The sequence below is a fragment of the Scyliorhinus torazame genome, chromosome 13 (genome assembly GCF_047496885.1).
Source record: "Scyliorhinus torazame isolate Kashiwa2021f chromosome 13, sScyTor2.1, whole genome shotgun sequence".
Lineage (NCBI taxonomy): Eukaryota > Metazoa > Chordata > Chondrichthyes > Carcharhiniformes > Scyliorhinidae > Scyliorhinus > Scyliorhinus torazame.
The window spans coordinates 87,227,050-87,242,551 of record NC_092719.1 but is presented as its reverse complement, the minus strand read 5'-3'; the positions used below and the strand labels follow the sequence as shown (position 1 = coordinate 87,242,551).

The 15,502-nt window shown below is 48.0% G+C and overlaps 1 protein-coding gene across 2 annotated transcripts in view; it reads right to left on the bottom strand.

Annotated features, from left to right (window-relative positions):
- Positions 1–327: 327 nt before the first annotated feature.
- The window catches only part of LOC140388177 (cilia- and flagella-associated protein 54-like), a 948,449-nt gene continuing 933,274 nt past the window's right edge, over positions 328–15,502 (bottom strand). For both annotated transcript variants that reach the window (XM_072471937.1, XM_072471938.1), the window contains 3 exons: positions 12,288–12,459; positions 4,764–4,838; positions 328–845 (listed from right to left, as the gene is read on the bottom strand). In XM_072471937.1, coding sequence (XP_072328038.1) covers positions 720–845; positions 4,764–4,838; positions 12,288–12,459 — 373 coding nt within the window. In that variant the 3' untranslated portion in view covers positions 328–719. The remainder of the gene's footprint in view (positions 846–4,763; positions 4,839–12,287; positions 12,460–15,502) is intronic.

The following is a 15,502-nucleotide window of genomic DNA, read 5'->3' as shown; positions in this document are numbered from 1 at the left end:
ATAGCTCTGTAGATTACCACTTTTATGATGATCAAGGTTAGATTGATGGGATGGCAATTGGCCGGGTTGGATTTGACCTGCTTTATGTAGACAAGACGTGTCTGGGAAAATTTCCAGATTTCTGAGTAGCTGCCAGTGTTGTGCTGGAACAGCTTGGCTATGGCTGTAGCAAGTTCTGGAGCACTTGTTCAGGAGTGTTGTCAGGGCCTATAGCCTTTGTCCAGTACCTTCAGCTGTTTCTTGATATCACGTGAAGTGGATGGAATTGGCTGATATTCTGTCAACAGACAGCTTTATGTAACTACCAGTAATGAAAATCAAGGCATCAGTGGTATAATGCAGGTGCTTTAATTCGCAGAAACAATCAATCGATGTAACTATTTGATTCTGATACAAAGCAAATACAGTTCAAATCAACTTGTAGGAATGAAAGCTATTGTTTGTCTAAGAAATAAAACAAAGGGTACAGGTTGTAAAGTTAGAAAACACATTGCGAAATATTATTTAGCACCTTAAAACTACAGAATTTGCTTTAAAACAACCATTGCCTCAAAATGATTAAATATTATTTGTACGATATCTATTAAATGAATGTTCAGTTGTTTGTCTAAGTCAGTTGAAGTCTGGGTTCATATTAGGAGTACATGTGAAAGGAAAATAAAACAAAATATTTGAAAACTTTGTCATCAGATACAAGTTCTGAACTGAATGTAGTAAATTTACTCCATTTCCATGAAAGAAATTAGCCACTTGAACAGAGAGCCATACTTTAATGTGTAGCCAACCGCAGGATTAAATACTTGTTCCAACTGCTCCAGGGTATCGAAGGAAAGGTCAAATGGAACCTATTGAGAAAGTAAATGAAGTTAACACAATGCATGAAATAGTCAACTCCCATAATAAATATTTACTCTCAGAAGATTATAAGAAAGACATCAAAAATATTTGTTATGACCCAAGTTGATGTTATAACTGGACGGGAAGATCCCTGAATGGAACACTGGCTCAAAAGACTTTTACTTTTATTTAAAAAACATGGAGGAACAGAGTCAGAGCACTGCTAATTAGTTTCAACAACAAACTCTTCTTTATGAAACACAAAATATTGGATTAGGATACAACACAGGGGCCGGGATTCTTTAAAAACGCGGCTAAGTGTTGACGCCGGCATAAATACCGGAGTGTTTCACGCCAGCGTCAACGGGCCTCTTGGCCCAGCGATTCTGTAGCCCACAGGGGGCCAGCACGCTGCCGGAGTGCTCCGTCCTGCTCCAGCTGCCGTATGCGGCCCTGCACTGGTTGCCGCAGGTCCGCGCATGCGCGTGGTGGCCGCCTCTGCGCCGGCGCTGCGCAGCATGGCGGAGCCACACAGCAGGCCGGCGCGGAAGGTAAGCCCTCCCCAGATCACGTACGCCCGCCGATCGGTGGTCCTCGATCGCGGGCCTGGCCGTTGTAGAGGCACTCCCCCAGAGACTGATCCCCCCCCCCCCCCCCACCAGGATGGCCACCGCAGCCGCAACGCCGAGCTCCCGCAGGGTGGAGCCATACGTGAACCATGCTGGCGGGAACTCGGCCGGTCGACCGTGGAGAATTGCTGCGGGGGCCTCTTTCAATGGCCCCCGACTGGTGCCGTGTCAACCGCATGCGTGCTACTGCCGCAGATTCTCTGGACGTCGGAGAATCGTGTCCCAGCGTCGGACCCAATCGTGGGTCTGAGGACCCATTCTCCGCCCCCACGCTGTGCGCCATATCGGCGCAGAGGCTCGGAGAATCCCAGCCAGAGTTTTGAAACCCCACTACCAAAAACACGCGTTAAATCTTCTTTCACAATACGGCTTTCCATGAATGGTTTGTATTCTGGGATCCAGTCCAGGTTTTCCAAATGACACTTTTAAATTGATTTTTCTACTACTCCCTTTAGGATTTATTTGTCTTGACTGCTGTACAAAGTATTCACAATTGATTTAACTCTTGATTCCCAGACTCTATTAAAATGGTATCAAACCTTTGATTTACCTCTGAAGTCTGCTTTCCCACTTTAAATCTGGTTACTGCAATTGTCTCTTGAACTGAAAATATTTGTTTACTCTTTCTTGAATTCTTTTGACCAATACCTTGGTCTCTGCTCTCTTAACTTCAGTCATCTTAAGACACTCTTTCTGCCCCAATTCCCTGGTTATCTGGACAGTAACTGGTTCTTTGGGAAACCTGCCTCTGCAGCTCCCGTCCTGCCCAGGGGTTAGGGTGGAGGTGTGGCCTTGGGTAGTGTGCTCTTTCCAAGGGCCGGTGCAGAATCGATGGGCAGAATGGCCCCCTTCTGCACTGTAAAGTCTATGATTCTATGAAAACTGTCATAAACTTTTTTTTTAAAAACAAGGACGGAAAGACACAGTGGTGAGCACTGCTGCTTCACAGCACCAGGGTCCCAGGTCCGATTCCTGTCTTGGGTCACTGTCTGTGCGGAGTCTGCACGTTCTCCCCGTGTCTGCGTGGGTTTCATCCGGGTGCTCCAGTTTCCTCCCACAAGCCCCGAAAGATATGCTTATTAGGTGAATTAGACATTCTGAATTCTCTCTCTGTGTACCCGAACAGGTGCCGGAGTGTGGCGACTAGGGGATTTTCACGGTAACTTAATTGCAGTGTTAATGTAAGCCTACTCGTGACAATAATAAATATTATTATTAAGACAGATTGCCAAGGCAATATGTGTCCCAGGGATTAGGGAAGTGTTAAAAGTGTATTTGAAGAGAGGCACAGCAAAGCAGCAGAAAGAGTGATTGTAATGATCAGGTCAACATGTGAAGAAATGTGTATGAGGAAGGGTGAGTTTTATACAAAAGATGGGATAGAAAACATAGAATAAGTTCTATAGCCTGGGCAAATGTTGGCTGAAGCCTAGTTTGTGGCTTGCTGTTGAAATAGGACAGAAGGAAGAGAAGTGATACTCTACCCAGTGTCCTTTGGGGTTATATGATCTGTTTAGGGGAGGCTATGGCATAGTGGTATTGTCACTGAACTAGTAATCTAGAGACCCAGGTTGATGCTCTGGGGGTCCCGGTTCGAATCCCACCATGGCAGGTGGTGAAATTTGTGTTCCATAAAAATCTGGAACGAAAAGTCGAATGATGTCGTAAAAACCCATCACTAATGTTCTTCCGGGAAGGAAATCTGCCCCCTTTACCCGGTCTGGCCTACATGTGGATCCAGACCCACATAGCGACTTGGGTGACTCTTAACTGCCCCCGCAAATGTTGGCCCAGCCAGTGATGCCCACATCCTATGAACGAATAAAAAAAGAATAGTCCTGTGAATCACTGCGTAAACGCTGTAATATGTTGATCTCTGCTGTGTGACAATAAAAGAGTATTGCTACAACTTTTGGATGAGGTCTAAATCCTTTGCATATCTTGTTGTATCTGCTAAATCTCAGAATCTTGGACCAGTATATCAATCAAATTAGTTTTACCTAGGCACCCTTGGTTGCAAGATGGACAAAGGACAAACACAAGTAAAGGTTCACTAAGTTTATTAATAATAATACTATTAACCCTTAAATTATCCACACAAACAAGAGGATACCCCAGACTCAGGTATACTGCCTGTAAAGATGGCTTGGTAGATTATGGATCTGATCGCTGGAATTCCTCTGGCCCGTCTTCACAAAGGTGGTTCTCGCTGGTGGTCTCTTTCTTGCTTCCTTCCTTCCTTCTGGTCTAATCTGGTCAAGGTCACCTTGAGTATTTGCTGCTGGTGAGTCTGAGATGTGTACCCCTCTGAGATCCCCCTCCCTCCCCGCCTTTCCAGAAACCTCTCTGGCTTCTGGCCAATGAGTCGTGGGAGGGGATCCCAATACCCAGTGGGTTTCTCGATGTCTGCCAGACAGGACACAGGGGGTTCACAATATCCCTGATTATCCATGGCTGCCTAAACTTCCCATACTTGTCCTTCATTCTCTCAGGAATGTGACTTTCCTGAATCCTAATCAACTGTCGCTTGAAAGACTCCCACATGTCCGATGTTGATTTACCCTTCCACAGCCACACCCAATTCAAATTCTTCAATTTCTCGGATTGTTTTCACTCAACGATGGAGGTTGAGGGCGATCTGATAGAGGTTTACAAAATTATGAGGGGCATGGACAGAGTGGATAGTCAGATGTCTTTTCCCAGGGTGTAAAGTCTTAGGTTTATGGGCAAGGGGAAAAGTTTAGAGGAGATGTGCGAGGCAAGTTTTATGACACAGAGGGTGGTGAGTGCCTGGAATGGGCTGCTGGGTGATTGGTGGAAGCAGGTACGATAGCGACGTTTAAGAGGCACCTTGATGAATACATGAATAGGATGGGAATAGAGAGATATGGACCTGGAAGTGAGAAGGTTTTAGTTTAGAGAGGCATAATGATCGGCGCAGGCTTGGAGGGCCGAAGGGCCTGATCCTGTAGTGTACTGTTTTTTGTTCAAAGTTAAGAAAGGATTTACTGCAATGGAGGCAGTACAGTGAAAATTCATGAGATTGGAACCTGAGATGGATAGCACACCCTACTGACACTCCAGATGAGTTCAATTATTTCAATACAACCCGAGAATGCAGCTGGGAGCTGTTTGGTCTCATGTGGCTCAGCATTCTGGCTGGATGAATTCATCAAACCATCAGGAAAGCTACCATTTTCTTTGAAACAGAAAAACATTGCCCAGACCGCAATATGAATCCCTGAAATAATCGTGAATAGAAACAAATAAAAAGCACTCATGCTTAGGTGACTTTACCTCTGCCTCAGGCTTCATGTCTGATTCAAGAACAAACAATTCTTTTATTTCACTGCATAGCTGCATAACCATATCCTGTAAAATAAGCAAAAACATTTAAAAATTGTCAACTTGCATCAAATTCATAGGTAGTCAAGTCACATCGGATTAATATATTAGCAGTTGATTTGTGATCAACAGTCAATAATATAATGGGAGAGGGTAGATTTTTATTTTTTTACAAACGAGTCACAAATTAGTACTGTTAAAAAGAAAAGCTTAGCAACCTTGACTTAAATGGAAAATGATTAAATGTAGCTGTGGCAACTTTGATATTGATCCTCTGGATTCATTTTGACTTTCCACAGGGTCTAAAGTTCCCACTGTTGTACCCGTACCACAGGCATGAATCAGGTGCAACAAAATGGGTACATTAATTTTTTTTTTTTTAAATAATATTTTATTGAAAATTTTTGGTCAACCAACACAGTACATTGTGCATCCTTTACACAACATTGTAACAATACAGATAATAATGACCTTTTTAAAATTTAAACAAAAACAACAACAAATAAATAAATATTAAATAACAAAAAATAAAAACTAGCCCTAATTAGCAACTGCCTTGTCTCAGGCCACACCCCCCCCCCCCATCCCTCCCCCCCCCCCCCCCCAAGTCCTGGGCCGCTGCTGCTGCCTTCTTTGTTCTCCCCTATCTATCTTTCCGCAAGATATTCGACGAACGGTTGCCACCGCCTAGTAAACCCTTGAGCCGACCCCCTTAGGACGAACTTAATCCGCTCTAACTTTATGAACCCCGCCATATCATTTATCCAGGTCTCCACCCCCGGGGGCTTGGCTTCTTTCCACATTAGCAATATTCTGCGCCGGGCTACTAGGGACGCAAAGGCCAAAACATCGGCCTCTTTCGCCTCCTGCACTCCCGGCTCTTGTGCAACCCCAAATATAGCCAACCCCCAGCTTGGTTCGACCCGGACTCCTACTACTTTCGAAAGCACCTTTGTCACCCCCATCCAAAACCCCTGTAGTGCCGGGCATGACCAAAACATATGGGTATGATTCGCTGGGCTTCTCGAGCACCTCGCACACCTATCCTCCACCCCAAAAAATTTACTGAGCCGTGTTCCAGTCATATGTGCCCTGTGTAATACCTTAAACTGAATCAGGCTTAGCCTGGCGCACGAGGACGACGAGTTTACCCTGTTTAGGGCATCTGCCCACATCCCCTCCTCAATCTCCTCCCCTAGCTCTTCTTCCCATTTCCCTTTTAGTTCGTCCATCATAGTCTCCCCTTCGTCTCTCATTTCCCTATATATATCCGACACCTTACCGTCCCCCACCCATTTCTTTGAGATGACTCTGTCCTGCACCTCTTGTGTCGGGAGCTGCGGGAATTCCCTCACCTGCTGCCTCGCAAAAGCCCTCAATTGCATGTACCTGAATGCATTCCCTTGGGGCAACCCATATTTCTCGGTCAGCGCTCCCAGACTCGCAAACTTCCCATCCACAAATAGATCTTTCAATTGCGTTATACCTGCTCTTTGCCACATTCCATATCCCCCATCCATTCCCCCCGGGGCAAACCTATGGTTGTTTCTTATCGGGGACCCCCCCAGTGCTCCGGTCTTTCCCCTATGTCGTCTCCACTGTCCCCAAATCTTCAGTGTAGCTACCACCACCGGACTCGTGGTATAGTTCCTTGGTGAGAACGGCAATGGGGCTGTCACCATAGCCTGCAGGCTGGTCCCCCTACAGGACGCCCTCTCTAATCTCTTCCACGCCGCTCCTTCCTCCTCTCCCATCCACTTACTCACCATTGAAATATTAGCGGCCCAATAATACTCACTTAGGCTCGGTAGTGCCAGCCCCCCCCTATCCCTACTACGCTGTAAGAATCCCTTCCTCACTCTCGGAGTCTTCCCGGCCCAAACAAAACCCATGATACTCTTTTCTATCCTTTTGAAAAAAGCCTTCGTGATCACCACCGGGAGACACTGAAACACAAAAAGGAATCTCGGGAGGACCACCATCTTAACTGCCTGCACCCTCCCTGCCATTGACAATGCTACCATATCCCATCTCTTGAAATCTTCCTCCATCTGTTCCACCAACCGCGTCAAATTTAGCCTGTGCAATGTGCCCCAATTCTTAGCTATCTGGATCCCCAGGTAACGAAAGTCTCTTGTTACCTTCCTCAACGGTAGGTCTTCTATTTCTCTACTCTGCTCCCCTGGATGCACCACAAACAGCTCACTCTTTCCCATGTTCAATTTATACCCTGAAAAATCCCCAAACTCCCCAAGTATCCGCATTATTTCTGGCATCCCCTCCGCTGGATCCGCCACATATAGTAGCAGATCATCCGCATATAAAGATACCCGGTGTTCTTCTCCTCCCCTAAGTATTCCCCTCCATCCCTTGGAACCTCTCAGCGCTATCGCCAGGGGCTCAATCGCCAGTGCAAACAGTAATGGGGACAGAGGACATCCCTGCCTTGTCCCTCTATGGAGCCGAAAATATGCCGATCCCCGTCCATTCGTGACCACACTCGCCACTGGGGCCCTATACAACAGCTGCACCCATCTAACATACCCCTCTCCGAGCCCAAATCTCCTCAACACCTCCCACAGATAATCCCACTCCACTCTATCAAATGCTTTCTCGGCATCCATCGCCACTACTATCTCCGTTTCACCCTCTGGTGGGGCCATCATCATTACCCCTAACAACCTCCGTATGTTCGTGTTCAGCTGTCTCCCCTTCACAAACCCAGTTTGGTCCTCATGAACCACCCCCGGGACACATTCCTCTATTCTCATTGCCATTACCTTGGCCAAGACCTTGGCATCTACATTGAGGAGGGAGATTGGTCTGTAGGACCCGCATTGTAGCGGATCCTTTTCCTTCTTTAAAAGAAGCGATATCGTTGCTTCTGACATAGTCGGGGGCAGTTGTCCCCTTTCCTTTGCCTCGTTGAAGGTCCTCGTCAGTAGCGGGGCGAGCAAGTCCAAATATTTTCTGTAAAATTCAACTGGGAATCCGTCCGGTCCCGGGGCCTTTCCCGTCTGCATGTTCCTAATTCCTTTCACCACTTCTTCTACCGTGATCTGTGCTCCCAATCCCATCCTTTCCTGCTCTTCCACCTTGGGAATTTCCAGCCAATCCAAAAACTCCATCATTCTCTCCCTCCCATCCGGGGGTTGAGCTTCATACAATTTTTTATAAAATGTCTTAAACACTTCATTCACTCTCTCCGCTCCCCGCTCCGTCTCTCCATCTTCGTCTCTCACCCCCCCTATTTCCCTCGCTGCTCCCCTTTTCCTCAATTGGTGTGCCAGCAATCTGCTCGCCTTCTCTCCATATTCATACTGTACACCCTGCGCCTTCCTCCATTGTGCCTCTGCAGTGCCTGTGGTCAGCAAGTCAAATTCCACATGCAGCCTTTGCCTTTCCCTATACAGTCCCTCCTCCGGTGCTTCCGCATACTGTCTGTCCACCCTCAAAAGTTCTTGCAACAACCGCTCCCGTTCCTTACTCTCCTGCTTCCCTTTATGTGTCCTTATTGATATCAGCTCCCCCCTAACCACCGCCTTCAACGCCTCCCAGACCACTCCCACCTGAACCTCCCCATTGTCATTGAGTTCCAAGTACTTTTCAATGCATCCCCTCACCCTTAAGCACACCCCCTCATCCGCCATTAGTCCCATATCCATTCTCCAGGGTGGACGCCCTCTTGTTTCCTCCCCTATCTCCAAGTCTACCCAGTGTGGGGCATGATCCGAAATGGCTATAGCCGTATATTCCGTTCCCCTCACCCTTGGGATCAATGCCCTACCCAACACAAAAAAGTCTATGCGTGAATAGACTTTATGGACATAGGAGAAAAACGAGAACTCTTTACTCCTAGGTCTACTGAATCTCCACGGGTCCACCCCTCCCATCTGCTCCATAAAATCCTTAAGCACCTTGGCTGCTGCCGGCCTCCTACCAGTCCTGGACTTCGACCTATCCAGCCTTGGTTCCAACACCGTGTTAAAGTCTCCCCCCATTATCAGCTTTCCGGCCTCTAGGTCTGGGATGCGTCCTAGCATTCGCCTCATAAAATTGGCATCGTCCCAATTCGGGGCATACACGTTTACCAACACCACCATCTCTCCCTGTAATTTGCCACTCACCATCACGTATCTGCCCCCGTTATCCGCCACTATAGTCTTTGCCTCGAACATTACCCGCTTCCCCACTAATATAGCCACCCCCCTGTTTTTCGCATCCAGCCCCGAATGGAACACCTGCCCTACCCATCCTTTGCGCAACCTAACCTGATCTATCAGTTTCAGGTGCGTTTCCTGTAACATGACCACATCTGCTTTAAGTTTCTTAAGGTGTGCGAGTACTCGTGCCCTCTTTATCGGCCCGTTAAGCCCCCTCACGTTCCACGTGATCAGCCGAGTTGGGGGGCTTCCCACCCCCCCCCTTGCCGGTTAGCCATCATCTTTTTCCAGCTTCTCGCCCAGTTCCCACGCGGCTGTATTTCTCCCAGACGGTGCCCCCCCGCCCATCCTTTCCCGCACCCACTCCCCCCTTTCCCCAGCAGCAGCAACCCAGTAATTCCCCCCTCCCCCCCCCCCCCCCCCCGCTAGACCCCCCGCTAGCGTAATTACTCCCCCCATGTTGCTCCCAGAAGTCAGCAAACTCTGGCTGACCTCGGCTTCCCCCCGTGATCACGGCTCGCCCCGTGCGGCGCCCCCTCCTTCCTGCTTCTCTATTCCCGCCATAATTATCATAGCGCGGGAACCAAGCCCGCGCCTCTCCCTCGGCCCCGCCTCCCATGGCCAACGCCCCATCTCCTCTCCCTACCCACCTCCCCCCATCACCACCTGTGGGAGAAAGAAAAGTTACCATACCGCAGGATTAATCATACAATCCCTCTTCGCCCCCCCCCCCCCCCCCCCACTCGTCCCACCACTTTGTCCAAACGTTCATTTTCGTAGTCCAATCATTCCAATTTTTCTTCTACAATAAAAGTCCACGCTTCATCCGCCGTCTCAAAGTAGTGGTGCCTCCCTTGATATGTGACCCACAGTCTTGCCGGTTGCAGCATTCCAAACTTTATCTTTTTTTTGTGAAGTACCGCTTTGGCCCGATTAAAGCTCGCCCTCCTTCTCGCCACCTCCGCACTCCAATCTTGATAGACGCGGATCACCGCGTTCTCCCATTTACTACACCGAGTTTTCTTCGCCCATCTAAGGACCATTTCTCTATCCTTAAAACGGAGAAATCTCACCACTATGGCTCTGGGAGCTTCTCCTGCTCTCGGTCCTCGCACCATAACTCGGTATGCTCCCTCCACCTCCAACGGACCCGTCGGGGCCTCCACTCCCATTAACGAGTGCAGCATCGTGCTCACATATGCCCCGACGTCCGCCCCCTCCACACCTTCAGGAAGGCCAAGAATCCTCAAGTTGTTCCTCCTTGCGTTATTTTCCAGTGCCTCCAACCTCTCCACAGATCGTTTCTGGTGTGCCTCCTGTATCTCCGACTTCACCACCAGGCCCTGTATGTCGTTTTCATTCTCTGCTGCTTTCGCCTTCACGACCCGAAGCTCCTGCTCCTGGGTCTTTTGTTCCTCTTTCAGCCCTTCAATCGCCTGTAATATCGGGGCCAACAACTCTTTCTTCATTTCCTTTTTTATCTCCTCCACGCAGCGTTTCAAAAACTCTTGTTGTTCAGGGCCCCATATGAAACTGCCACCTTCCGACGCCATCTTGGTTTCTGCTTGCCTTCCTTGTCGTTGTTCCAAAGGATCCGCTGCAATCCGGCCACTTTCCTCTCCTTTTTCCATCCGTGTCCAGGGGGAACACCCTTCTGGTTTACCGCACGGTGTTTTCAGCCGTTAAAATTGCCGTTGGGGCTCCTATCAAGAGCCCAAAAGTCCGTTTCACAGGGAGCTGCCGAAACGTGCGACTCAGCTGGTCATCGCCGCACCCGGAAGTCAAATGGGTACATTAATGATAGTTAGACATGTGGTGGGCTGCACTTGGATTTGTAGGCAACTGTAAGCCCAATTAATTTCCATTACCATGGTGGCAGTTTCCAGTAGTTCTAGTCTTTGCGGCTGCGACTTATCAGGTCTAGCTGGCCCTGCTACCTGTCTTGTATCACAAGGATACTATTTGAATATGTGGCAGGGGCACAGGCATGCCAACATCTTGGGGCAGGAGAGCATGAACCTCTCCCTGGTGCCAATCTCGCTCTTGTGGCCTTCTTTGTGTGAGAACAGAATGCAGGGGTGATAATATCGTTCAAAGCCATGCGCCTGACATAGTCCCACCCATGGTATTCCTCTGATCTTTTCCAGAGGGGGCAGGATAAATGCAAAGATTCTTTCTGCTGCAACTGTGTGCACCTTGTCATTGTGTGCCAACTTCTGAAAGAAAGAAAGCAGTACGTTAGTATTAACCTGTGTGAGATATTTGAGGATATGCATGTGATATAAGTAGCTGAGGGAAGTCATAGAATGAACAGCTTCATGTGCACTGTGTTTCAGTGATTGGAGGAGAGGTAGAAATCTGGGAGGGAAGTTATTGTGAGCTACAGGTTATACAGGGCAAAGGAGGGTATCTTGAGAGATATACGTTAGCAAGCTTATCCTTGTAGCCCCTGTCAAGTCTTGAATTTTCTTCTGCATTGTAGCCAGCTCTTTGCAGCAATACTTCTGGCACAGACATGCTTTGCCACTTCTAATTCCTTTCACATTTATAGTAGTTGAACTATTCTTCTATTTAATTGTTAATCAAGAAAGAGATCCCAGAAATTAATATGATGGCCATGTGACCTGTTGTACATGTTTCACTGGTCTAAGGGAACTTAGAGAACCACTTTCCAGAGTATCTTTTCATTTACTGGCCCAAGGTTTTTCTCTGCTTCTTTTGTGCTTCTCCCATGAGATTACATGGCTGTGAAAGGGGGAAGTATTTATTCAACATACTCATGTATGTTGGCCAGGTTCAATAGATCACTTGGTCTCTTTCTGAAGATCAGTTTCTAATGTTCGTATTTAATAGAAATGCCTTCATTTGTCATGTACTGTGACTTCTTCCTCAATCCCTTGGCCAAGCCACATCTCTACTGCTTTCAAAAGGCTCCTCACAACTTACATTTTCAAGGACTTCCTCTGATCACCTCCCAATTCACGTTTATAACTTCGGTGTCTTACCATGTTAATGGTGCTGTTTATGTTGAGAATATTGTTCTCTGACCATCCCCAGCTATTCTGCAGTGGTGCCTTATCTTCATGACTCACATCTGAATGGCAAATGATCAATTTTATCTTTGCAAACACCCAGCAATACTGAATTGGCACACCCAGTTGCTTTCAAAGCAAATTAGCATTCTTCACCAATAGAGTGATTTATGTACCTCCAGTATTTATATTACATTAGCAATCTCACAACTGATGTGACTTTATGATATTATTGGCAACTTGTTAAAATTAGCAGTTTTCAAATATCTATATTGACTTACTTCCAGCAATATAGGTAGTTTTCTAACATTTGTTGCAGATTCACTTCGAGAATATCTTTGCCTCATCCTGTGATGACTACGCTGCAATGAATTGGATGGTGCATGTTCTGGTTTCAAGTACGCCTCAGCCTTTTGCTTTAATGTAGAAAGTTTCTTGTGTAACAAAATAAGTCTGAAAAATGGTGGAGTAACATGAAAATTTAGTATCTGGGAATATATGACTAAAAACTCTGCCTCTATTCAGTCACACTCCTCATCGCCAAGTCTCACTCCTGGCTTGTTCAAAGCTCCAGACTCCACGGTGAGGCATTCCATGGTGAAGCAAACAGAGTGAGCGCAATGACAATATGTGTCTCTGATTTCAGTAATACCAGTATCATCACTAAACATTTATACGTGTTTTTATTAAAGTTTTTTCTAAATTGCATGAGTGCTGTGGCCGTATGGCCACCTAAGGTGGCATTCTGCAAAGGACGCTGGGATAATTTGCCAAGTACAGGAACAAGTAGGCTGCAGCCTGAATGAATATTGATGAGCAGGCTGCAGCCTGGACATTGCAATACACAGGAAAAAGGCTATCCCCAGGCCATCCCAGGGACAATAGAACTACATTGTTAATCACAAATCTCTATCAGACACAACGACACCTATACTCCTTATTTGGAAAGCCTATGTGCCCCCAACACCTGCAGGCATGGCCATTGAGTGCACACCCCGAAATCGGTGTGGCATCCCCTGATTGGACTCAATTGATCAGGGTGATCGAGCCCTGAGGTCCCAGGTTCGATCCCGGCTGGAGTTGTCCGTGTGGAGTTTGCACATTCTCCCCATGTTTGCGTGGGTTTCGCCCCCACAACCCAAAGATGTGCAGGCTAGGTGGATTGGTCACGTTAAATTTCCCCTTAATTGGAAAAAATTAATTGGGTACACTAAATTTATTTTTTTAAAACCTGCTCATCCGGGCCACAGTCATATGAGCCCTGTGGACCACTTGAACTGGATCAGGCTAAGCCTGGCACACGACGAGGACGCATTCACTCACCGCAGGGCTTCCTCCCAAACCCCGACTTCCAGCACCCCTCCCAACTCTTCTTCCAACTTGCTCTTCACCTCCCCTATTGGAACCCCTTCCCACTTCATCAGTTACTTATATATTTCCGAGAACCTCCCCTCCCAACCCCTATTTTTGACATCACCTTATCCTGTAGCCCCCTTAGTGTGAGGTGAGGGAAACCTGGGACCTGCCTCCGGATAAAATCCTACACTTGCAAATACCGGGACCCATTCCCACCTGGCAACTCAAACTCCTCCTTTAGCTCCTCCTTTAGCTCCTCCAAACTCGGGAAACCTTCCTCAATGAAAAGATCTCCCAATCGCTCGATCCCTGCCTGCTGCCACCTCCTAAAGCCCCCCCCCCCCCGCAGCAAACCGGTGGTGTTACAGATCGGTGACCACACCGACGCCCCTTCCAGTCCCATGTGATACCTCCATTGTCCCCACACCGTCAGGGCTACCACTGGGCTTGTGGAGTACCGAGCCAACGAGAACGGCTGAGGTGCCGTTAACAAAGCCTTCAGACTCGTGCCATTACAGGATGTTGCCTCTACCCGTTCCCACACCGATCCCTCCCCCACTACTCACTTCCTAACCATCGATATATTAGCCGCCCAGTAATAGTTGAGAAAGTTCAGAAGGGTCAGGCCTAACCCCCCGTGCCCCCGCACAAGCAGGACGTTCTTTACCCACGGGGTTTTCCAGGCCCACATAAAACCCTAGATCGGCGCATTCATCTTCCTAAAAAATGCCTTTGGGATGAAAATTGGTAGATACTGAAAACGAACAGCAATCTCGGGAGAATTGTCATTTTTACAGTCTGAACCCTCCCCGCACGTCCCACCTTTGGAACTCCCCGTTCATCTGCTCTCTCAACCCGCCCAAATGTAATTTGTGAGCTGACCCCAGTCCTGTGCCACTTGAACACCCAGGTACCTAAAACTCCCTCCCACCACCTTGAACGGCATCTCCCTCAGTCTCCTCTCCTGCCCTCTTGCCTAGATCGCAAAATCTCGCACATGCCCATATTCAGTTTGTAACCTGAGAACCGGCCAAATTCCTCCAGTATCCCCATGATTCCTGCAATCCCGTCCAACTGGTCCGTTACGTAAAGGAGCAAATCGTCCGCATAGAGCGAGACCCTGTGTTCTACTATCCCCCTCTTACTATCCCCCACCAAATATTCAACGTTTGCAGCTCCATTGCCAATGGTTCTAAGGCTAGGGCAAACAGTAGTGGGGAGAGTGGGCACCCCTGTCTCGTCCCCCGACACAAGCTCAAATATTCCGATCGCACCCGATTCGCCCTTACATTTGCCACCGGTGCCTGATATAGCAACCTGACCAAATCCACGAATCCAAACCATCCCAGGACCTCCCACAAATATTTCCACTCCACCCGATCAAAGGCCTTTTCTGCATCCATGGCCACCTCGACCTCGCGCCCCTTCGCAGACATCATTATTACATTAAGGAGCCGCTTAATGTTGGATGCCAGGTGTCGTCCCTTAATAAATCCTGTCTGATCCTCCCCAATACCCCCGAACACAGTCCTCTATCCGTGTGGCCAAGATCTTTGCCAGCAATTTTGCATCCATATTTAGCAGGGAGATTGGCCGATATGACCCACAGCTCTCCGGATCTTTATCCCATTTCAAAATAAGGGAAAATCAATGCCTGCGATAACGTCGGGGGAAGCACTCTCAACTCCTTTGACGCATTGAAAGACTTAACCAAAAGTGGCCCCAACAGTCCGGAAAACTTCTAATAAAACTCAACCGGATATCCGTTCAGTCCCGGGGCTTTGCCCGATTGCATCGCCCCAACCCCTCTGTAACCTCCCCAAGCCCAATTGGGACACCCAGATCCTCCACCAACTCCTCATCTATCCTCATGAACTCCAGCCCCCCATAAAATCGTTTCATCCCCTCCTCCCCGGCTGTGGGTTCCAATTAATACAATTTACTGTAAAACTCTCGAAACACATCATTCACCCCCACCGGGCCCAGAACCACCTTCCCCCTGTATCCTTACTTTCCCTATCTCTATCGCCGCCTCCTGTTTCTTCAGCTGGTGCGCCAGCATCGTGCTAGCTTTTTCCCCATATTCATAAACCCCCGCCCCTTACCCTCCTCAGTTGTGGACAGGAGCGCAAATTCTAGC